This window comes from Ammospiza caudacuta, chromosome 9, assembly GCF_027887145.1.
Source record: "Ammospiza caudacuta isolate bAmmCau1 chromosome 9, bAmmCau1.pri, whole genome shotgun sequence".
In the NCBI taxonomy this organism is placed as follows: domain Eukaryota; kingdom Metazoa; phylum Chordata; class Aves; order Passeriformes; family Passerellidae; genus Ammospiza; species Ammospiza caudacuta.
In genome coordinates, this window is record NC_080601.1 from 19,415,337 (window position 1) to 19,425,001 (window position 9,665).

The window sequence follows — 9,665 nt, forward strand, 5'->3', positions numbered from 1 at the left end:
GGAATTGTTACCTCCAAGCTTTTAAAGGTCTTCTTTAGCTTTGGCAAAGAAGCACGTTTGCTCTTTGGAAGCAGCTGGTGTTCTCAAAGATCTAGAGGGTGAGGAGAGGCTTTTGAAAGTTCAGGTATGACAAAACACATATGTTAATTTTGAGCAGCCTTGTATTAGGTGCTGTTGCTGGACTTTGCTTCCAGAGACAGGCAGCACACACAGCATTCCCAAGAAGAATCAGTGAAGCCACTGGGACAAAGTGTGCTGCTGCTCAGCATTGGGGTTCCTTTCTGAAAATCCGGATTCCGTAGCAGCACTGCACAATAGCCTCAAATGACAGATCCTAGCTGGACTCCTGGCTGCTCTTCCTCAGCCCTGATTCCCAGCCAGCAGCAGCCTCCTGGACAGAGCAGCTTCCTTTCCCCTGCAGGTGTCTAAGGCACTGTGTACAGCACCCCCCAACAGCTTTAACTGAACTGTATAACCAGGTGATACAGAGTGAAGCTAAAGAGGGTGCTGGCACAAGAATTTACACACAGATATTCAAAAGAAAGTCATGGTGAAAAGTCAATGAGGCTCAACTAAAGAGAGACCTAGAAAACAAATTATCCAGAAGTGCATCTGTGGAGTTAGAAGGGAATAATACACTTTTGCAGAAGCAAATAACAGGAGCCATGAGAGCCACTAACACCCCAGTGGCATTGGAGAACAGGCAGTGAACACAGGGCCAGTGAACAGAGGAGGAAACCTCCAGGTTGTCTTTCACCCTGTACCAGTGCTTCAGAAGAGCAACTCCCATCTCAGTGCTGCTCAGAGCCTTCTTGCCAGCTGAGGACCAAGTATCAAGCCTTAAACACAGAAGACTCCCCAGAGTGGATAAGGAAATTAACTTTATTCCTTTGCTCACCCACCTCCACTTAGCACTGCACATACCCTACACTAAGAATCATACCAGCCTCCCACACATAGCTTTGCACCAAAAGGCACAGTGTCTGCAGGGGACTCTGCAATTCCCACAGGATACACACCCAGAGCTCCCTGCCACTTTGGAATGGTTCAGTAACCCAGCAAAGGGCAGAAGAGGCTTAACTCTCACAGCCCTTTCAGCATCCCCACAGTCATCCAAGCTCTCTAAGCAATTATTTCTGTTTCCCTTACTGGGGCAAAGGAAAGTTCCAGTAGCAAACAGGAGGTGTTTAGGTCTTGGCTTACACGCGCACAGTTAAGACCAGTGCCAGAGCACCCTGCCTGGTGCACTGAGGTGTGGTTTATATTACTCCTTTAACTGCCCAGTTAAATAACATTACAGACTGCTACTAAAGACTTGTCATGAGGCACATTATGAGCTGACACTCAGCTTTCCCAGACAGAGCTCCACCTGTACCAAAGTCATTTAGTTGCCAGAAGCCTGTTCCAAAGTAAGAGGCTATTTGACCTGTCTTCAGATGACGTTTTTTTCCTGCCCGTGATCTCCTTCTCCCTCCCACCATACAACTCAGAACAGTCTTTTCATCTGGTTAGATTTTGAAAGTACACAAGACGAAGATCGCTGGTTATCCTGACAGTAGGAGGGAAAAGCATTTCTACCAGAAAAATAAAAACATAAGATTACTCCTGAACTTTCTTGGAATAGGAAAGGAAGTAGAACACAGATCCCACCACTCATTAACGTGCTCCAATCACACATGATCAACAGAACCTAATTAAAAAGAACAACACCTACTGCCTCAAGCAAGTTACTGATCAGTTCTTTTCTTCCATGTTTAAGTGCTAATCCTCCCTTTTAAAGGCCCCAAAGCAATACAATTAAGGCTTCTCTCCTGCCCTTAACAGGAAGAATTTCTAATTAAGCCTTAGAGGAAAAAAGGGAAAAGTATTTTTCCTTCCCCTCAAGGACTACCCCATCAGCTATAAGCAGATCTCAGTGTAAGTGCAAGCACCAGAGCTGCCCCAGGCTGGGCAGGAAGGAGGAGGTGGAGCCCCGTTTCCCCTCTACTGCCTGGAGAGCTCTGCTGTACTGTTTTCAGCCAGGACTTCAGAAAGCCAAGAGGGATGCTGCCCAGCTGCTGGGACTGACAACACCACACTGAACCATCCCTGATGTTCAAAAAGGCAAGGCTTTTTTCTCATGTAAAAGAAACAAGTTAAAAATTGAGAAAAGCTGTTGTATGCTAACAGCAATGTCAAATTAGCCTTGATCCAAGACCTTTGAAGACTCCTAACTGCCTGTTGTCACATTAAAGCTTAAGAGTAGCTCTAAGTTAGATTTTTTCCCCCTGAATTTCAGACCACCTAGGCCCTTTTATTTTTTTTTCCAGTTGATAGGAAGTTTCCATGTTCTCATTCACCAGAAAAATGCCACCTACCCTTTTCTGTTTCTAGGGCAAGAAAGGCAAGTTCATGCACAGCATCATTAGCAAGGCCCATTTGTGTAGTGCTTTGGCATCCTTGCATTCCAGTCCTGCCACACCAGCACAGCAGTACCTTACCTAGTGACTTAGGGACAAGTGAGCAAGTCCCAGCTCCTCAGCAGAGTCAAAATAACTGCTCTGCATCTCCAGAGAAGCAGCTGCAGGATCTGCATTGAGTGAGCTGTGGTGTACTTCTGCTCAGTGTTTGAATGGAGCCTAGGTCACTACTTTTGAAAGCAGTGGCTTTCAAAAGTTTCTGTTTCATTAACAGAAATGTCAACACCACCCAGCAGCAATCCTGCCTCAGTCTGCAGCCCAGGCCTTGACAAGGTCTCCAGTTTGTCTATGGCAGACAAGTAACACCAAACACAGAAGAATTCCAGAGTGAGATGAATTCAGAGCATTTGGAAAACTTGCACAGCCACTGGGGTAGTTTTTGCCTTGCAAATAAATTCTTACAGCTAGGGTCTCCAGGGGAAGGGGTCCACCAAACAAATTGGTTTGCCAGTCACTTTATTGCAATCTATTGATTTCATGCATGGCTGACACCTTCCTTTGCCACAGCACAGAAACCACAAGCACCACACACAGAGCTGTCCCAGTTGCCACAGCAGCAAATCCCAGAGCCCAGGGGGCTGCAGCATGCACAGCTGCTCCTGTGGGGAGAGACACCCCAATGAATGCTCCCAGTGAGCACAGGGATGCCCAAGGGGCTCAGCCTTTCTGCAGAAAAGCCTTAGACCAGGCCCCTTCCCCTGCCCTGCTGCCACACTTACCAAGGCCATCCTTGGCTGCATCCTGTCTTAGCTCATGCTGGAGGAAAATCACAGGGCCTTTACTGGAGACATGGGAAGGACCTTCCTGAAAAGGAGGCTCAGCACTCCTTTTACCCCCTACAGAGCAATATGAAGGTTGTAGGTAAGAAGAGGTAGAGCCCTGAAGGTCAGCTTCCCAACACACGGAAAGTGCTGAAGGCACAGTTTCCATGTGAGCCCACATAGAGCTAAGAGCCCATGAAGACCTCTGTCTTTTTGGCATAAGAAGAGCCCTTAGTCAGTGGAAAGGAGCAGGAAATGCTTTCTTAAGCTGTCCATGCCTTAAGGGAATTCCTCCATGGGCTACATGACTCCTCCTTCCCAGCTTGAAGACTAGGCCCTTGCTGCCCCTTGGTGAGGGAGCAGAAGGCCAGGACACTTACTGACTCTGGAAGGACAAGAGGGGATGCAGGACTCCTTTACAGACTGGTGGCACACGGAAGCACTGCAGTGCAGGTACACCTAGAGAGAAATGGAACACAGCCTGAAATCCCTCAGGCACTGTCTGGGGCCTGGTGATATCCTAGTGTGCTGCACTGACCCCAGCCAGCAGCTAAGCACCCACACAGCTGCGTACTCACTCCCCATACTCTGCCCCAGCAGGGCAGAAAAAGAATAGGAAGAGCAAAAGCAAGAAAACCTGTAGCTGGAGAGAAAAGACAGTTAAAGAAGTGAAGGAGAGGAGGAGAGGGAAGAAAAGACCTAAAGCACAAGTGATGTAAAAGCAAGTCACCTGCTCTCCTCCTACAGGCAGGTCAGTCCCCAGGCAGTTGGGGCATCAGCTGTCCTGGAAGATGAAATACCCCAGAGTTTACACTGCTGAGCATAAAATCATGCAGCATAGAATAATCCTTTGGCCACTTTGAGTCAGCTCTGCTGCCTCCCAGGTTCTAGCCTGTCCCATGCCTACTCACTTGGGCTTGAGAGACCGCAGAATGAAGAGAAAGTCTTGGTGTTCTGCAAGTGCCATTCAGCAGTCAGCAAGAACATCTGCTTTCAACACTGTTTTAGGGACAAATTCAAAGCCACAGCACCATATGGGCTGCTAAGAGGAGAGGTAGCTCCATACCATGGGCGTGGTCCTTACGGGGGAAAGCAGGAAGGTTTGTACCCAGCCTGTAGCCTTGGAGCCCTCTGCTGTCCGCTCCGAGGCAGCTTTGAAAGCTTTACAACACACACTTTCAAGCTCGGACCAATCTGGCCTTACAGCACTTCTCGCTGACACCTGCAATACTGCTGCCCGGACACCACTTCACTGGGAACCTTGTTAAGTACAGCTGAGACCAATTTTGGGTATTAGTCGATGCCAGGAGAGCTGAACAAACAGTAGATGGCAGGGTGAATTTCATGTGACTTAACTGGAGGGGCTCAATGAGATTCAGAGCCCAGATGCTTAAAAATGTACTCAAAGTTTATTTCCAAGTAATTTTGGGCACGAAATGTAGTTTAGAGAATATTGATTAGTGTAGCTAGAGCACACACCCTAAGCTAATTCACCAGACAACACTTGCTTTGTTGTAATCTTCACTGCAGTGTTGTTCCTGCCTCTCTGCTGGGGCTCTTCTCCATTCTCTGCAGCACAGTCCTTCCTGTCTTCTCAGGGGCTCCTCCTGGGCTCTTGACCCACCCCTTTTATCCCAGCTATCTTTACGAGCCACAGCTGCTGCCCAACTAAGGACTTTGCAGCTGTAGCTCGTTTGGAGCAACTCGGACCCACACAGATCTTACAATACATAGATCTTAACAGGGACTCTCTCCATGACAATACATATATTCAGGCCCCCACATTGCTTAGGTACACTACTATCCTTCTAGTAGTCACATTTTCTGTCACACTCCACAAGTGATGTCTCTTACCTCTATCACATTCACTTCAGGGAATGAGGTTTTGGCATTAACCTCTCCCCTTCTATTTCAGCAGGGGATCTTCCTAGTCTTTGCCCCATTCCCCCAAGGAGACCAAGAGACTCATTGTCATGAAGTGGTTCTTATTGTTCACACATTTTACTTCAGTATGAAACTAGGCAGGCAGGACAGGATCTTACCAGTCCAGAGAGTTTCTCGTGGGAAGTAGAGTCCACAAAGGTGAACGTGTAGAGAGTGAAACGCTGATAATGAGAGGGCAAAAGTAGTCCTGAGGTGAAACTTGGAGGCATCAGCTGTGTCTGATAGTTGTCACCTGCATAAGGGCACCTGAGGAGGAAAGGTAAGCAGTGAAAAAGAGCAAGTTTTTCCCTCGATCCAAAGTTTTTACGAGTCACTTACCCATCCACCAAAATTGGCCACTGCTGCCGTTGCTGGGGGTTGGTGCTTGGTGTGGCCCAGCAGTGGTGCAGAACTAAAATCAGGTCTGGGTCTGTCCTCTGAAGGATCTTGACCTCTGCATAAACAGGATCTCTCAGAGTCTTCACAACAAGATAGTCACTGTCAATATAGTAGGAAGTATAGCTTCCATCTGGGACAGAAGAAACCCAAGAGCCATTTAAGAGCAGCAAGAAGCAGGAATAGGCATCCTTTAGAGCCATATCAGTAAATTCCCACCATGGCAGGGAAGCAGGGCTGGGTTAACCCATCAATACTCCACTGTTACACATCAGAGACCAGAGCCCTGCTCCGAGAGCCTTGAGCAGGTCCTGCAAACCTCTCCTACCTGAGGCAACATGCAGCTCCAAAGACAGAGGACCTGGCTGGGACACAGCCACAATGTGAAGACCTGAGGACTCAAGGGAATGGAGCTCCCACTGATGAGATAAGTACATCGGACATATAACCTGGTGGGAAAGGAAAGCTCCAAATCAGGCAAATAAGAAAAGCCACTCTGATATCCCCTTTCTCCAATATGGCAACCTATCATCTTCTTTAATTACTTATATCCCCTTTCTTCTGTCACTTCCTTTTAACAAATACTTGAAATTCTCTTTAGTGTTTAGATTTGAGAATCTGCAGATTGTCACTGATCAATTCCAGCTTTATTCCTAATAATTAGAGATACACTGGTCTTTAACCTACTCCAGGGCCCTCATGTGAAATCAGAGGTTGTGACAAGCAGGAATTTCTCTAGCGACATTTAACCCAGGGACACCCAGCAACATCAGCCCCAGGGTAATACCTGAAAATGCTATATCTAGTGACAGAGCCAAGGCTCCCAGTCTTCACATCCCTGCTTGCCCACCAACTCATTCTCATATATGGCCTGGTCTGCATTCATCTGGAATGACAGACAGGCACCATCACTGTGGTAAAGTCAGGCTGGATACGTATGAGGCTGGAGAACAGCATTAGGCCTGTGGAAGTCTGCAGGATGACCACTGAGCAGCCAAAGCCATGGCAGGCTGTTCCAGCTCTTCCAGCCTAGCAACAGCTGCAGCTGCAGCTCTTACCTGAAAAGTAGTGCCACAGGCAGAGAGTGGAAACTGGTACACAACAAAGGCATTGTTTATTAGGACAGGGACACAGCCAGTACTGTGTCCACTGGCCAGTTGCACTGAGCCCAGGGCAACAGGTGGCAGGGTGACATCCTGAGAAACAGCAATGGAAAACTGGCCATCTGGTGCGCAATGAGCTGTCACTGGAGAAAAAGATAGAATCATTCTTGAGCTCAAAGATAAGAGAGATGGGAAGGACACCCTAACATCACAACCAAGACAAGACCAGCAAGTCCTGCAAGATGTCCTGCCTTTAACCCACAAAACAAGTGCTAAGTATGGCAAGACAAGTGCAGCCAGTTCCAACAACAACACCACTGCTGGGCATAAAACCAGGTGTGTTGCAATAGAGTGGAAAATGCTGGACACTTGACTGGGACATGATATTCTTGGCAGCCACCTGCAGGAGTGGTAACACACCAAGTGCTGGCTTGCCCTGCCAGTAAAGTGAGAAATCCTGTTTTGCGGCAGCTCAGGAGGGAGGGAGAACAGGTGCTCAGGCTTACCTGTGTTACCAAAGTAGCAAGGCTTCATCCTGTCTCTGGGGTCATAGCAGCAGCCTCGTGCTTCACAGTCTCCCTGGCTGATGGGCAGGGAGACACATGGCAGCCAGTCCTGGCTGGGAACAGCCAGACAGACACTGCTGCTTGGAGCATCCAGGGCTGGAAAAAACAGCAGGTCTTTGCAGATAAAGCACAAGAGCAGGGGGACAAAGACATGAAGGACATTGGTTGAAGGAGTCCTGGTGATTCTGCATACAAATCAAGGGAAGTGAGAGTTAGGTGAGGGTCAGACACATGGCCTGGATTTGGCATGGAAGCCTGCCCAGGAGGGACCTGCATTTCTGTTGTAGTGTGTTCATTAAGTTCATTCAATTCCTCCCCCATTTTATGTATCTGCTCTCCCCCATTTTGTGTAAAATGGTTCTGCCCTCCTCAGTTTTCCCGCCACAGCCCTGCCAGTTCTATTGTCAATCTGTTAGGTTATATATTCCTCCTCTCCTTTTTCCCTTATATGTATGCTTTTTCTCCTCCCTGGGCCAAGTCGATCACCCCCTCCACTCCACCTAGCATTCCAGAAGCTTCTCCTCTTTGGGGGTTGTGGTTGGCTGTGGTACCGGGACCCCTCCCATACCTGGTACCTATTGGGCTCTCCACTATGTCATTTCTGTTAAGTTCATCCCCTCTTCTCCCCTCATTGGTCTTCTGTAAACCCCTCCCGGGTCCACTCCTTCCCTTTAAAACCCGTAAGCACCCTTTGTTCTTGGTCATTCGCTGGGACATCGTGGGCTTCTCAATAAACCAAGTTTAGCCCCCCCGGCAAGTGACCAGCTCCTTCCATCTCGTCGTTTAGCAGCGATCCAGTCCGCAACCAGCACAGCCCAAGGCCTTACGACACCGAGGGGTGCTGGCAGGTTATGCAGCTGGGTGTCAGCCTTAACCTCAGCTAGCCGGACTCTGACCTTCTCTGCTCTAGAAGGCTAAATACACGTCACTGCACATTTCCATGGAGCAGAGACTCCCCGAGGCCATGTACAGGAAACTGGACCTACATTGGATCTGTCAAGATAAAGCTTTCTAGATGGACTCGTGGTAATTAAGGAAATCATTGTACCTAGTCTCTAGTTAATTCATTGACCTTGCTGAACTCATGTAGCCAGAATATGGCTGGGAGACATGATGTACATGTTCACCTGCTGACCCTGCAGAGAGGCAAGAGTCCACAGCAAGTTTGTGGCTCCTGTGTCCAAACCTTTTTTCATGGAGATTTCTGCACAGCAGTAAGTCCTCTTTCCTAGCCCCCAAACTGACTAGGAGCAGCCATCTGAAAGCAATGGTACTGATCACCACAAGATTCTGACAGGTGCTTGTATCTTACCAGGAAGGTCCATAGGGCACCTGAGCAGAGTCTCTTCATGAAGAACCTTTTGCCCAGCAGCATCTATTCCTTCAAGCCCAACCAGTATAAGGTAATTGTGATCCTAGGGAAAAGCCATACCAGCCAGGACAGCCAGAGCAGCAGTAGTTACAGTCCCAGGAGAATCCCTAAGGCCACTCACCCACTCAAAGACATAACAGCCTGCATAAGAGACCGATATTTCCTGGAGCCTTCTGGAGTCCCAGATACCAAGAGCCCACAGCCAGAGTCATTCTGCAGAGCATGTGCCTTCCCTTCAGTATCTAGGGAAAGAGGACACAGCAGCAGGGGCTTCAGAGTCCCACATTGCAGATTAGACCCACTACAAGCCTACCTTTCTGTAGGAAACAGGGACCTAGACAATATTAGGGTCTGGAACAGCAGTGAGAGAATCCAGCAGCCAAGACATCTAGATCCAGGCACAGCACTTCATCAAGTCCTTGACTGCTGTGTGATATAAACAGCCCCCAGATTATGCAAGATGCACAGAACTTCAGTGAAGTTCAACAGCACTGCACATCAAAACCTGTTCCTTTCCTCTACTTCCATGCACCTCTGCATTTGGGCAAAGATATGGCTAAAAATGCCTCTTGATATTGCCTCACCCCATGTAGTCAGTACAAATGAAGCATTCCCTTCCCAGCCTGGTGGTAAGGTGAGCTGTAAGCTTTTCTGGCCACAAGTCAGCAGGGTAGGATCAGAAAAACACTGATAGGAGCCCCCAGAACCAAAGCCAGGGGGCCAAGAAACACCCAGAAGAGCATAACTCCTGATGCAGCCCAAGACCACCCTACAACAACCATCCTGCTCTCTTGCTAGGCTCTTAGCCTAGTCCTTTTAAATTGTGAAGCCAGCTGGGACCAGAAATCCCTGAAGTGCCCAGGTGGACCCAGCCAGCAGTTTAACACCTTCCATTGCCCTCACCTGAACTTAGCAGAGTCTGCTGGTGCTCTTTGAAGAAAACCAAAGAGCAAGAGTTGAACAAAGGTCAAGAGACAGGTCTGTATTCATACTGTAGAGCCCCAGGAGGGTCTTCAAAGCTTCTTTCCTACCCTGAGTTCTTCCCACAGCTGGGACACATAGGAAATCTGGTTGCTTCTCCCCAT

The 9,665-nt window shown here is 48.4% G+C and overlaps 1 protein-coding gene across 1 annotated transcript; it reads right to left on the minus strand.

The window, feature by feature from the left end:
* Positions 1–21: 21 nt before the first annotated feature.
* Positions 22–9,665, minus strand: LOC131561607 (zona pellucida sperm-binding protein 4-like). Its single transcript, XM_058810968.1, is given in 17 exon segments — positions 22–91; positions 681–819; positions 3,179–3,295; positions 3,601–3,679; positions 5,263–5,410; positions 5,483–5,672; positions 5,868–5,918; positions 5,921–5,988; positions 6,327–6,385; positions 6,387–6,425; positions 6,598–6,785; positions 7,149–7,304; positions 8,521–8,623; positions 8,702–8,745; positions 8,748–8,822; positions 9,165–9,231; positions 9,612–9,665. Coding segments are annotated over 17 exon segments (1,647 nt in total).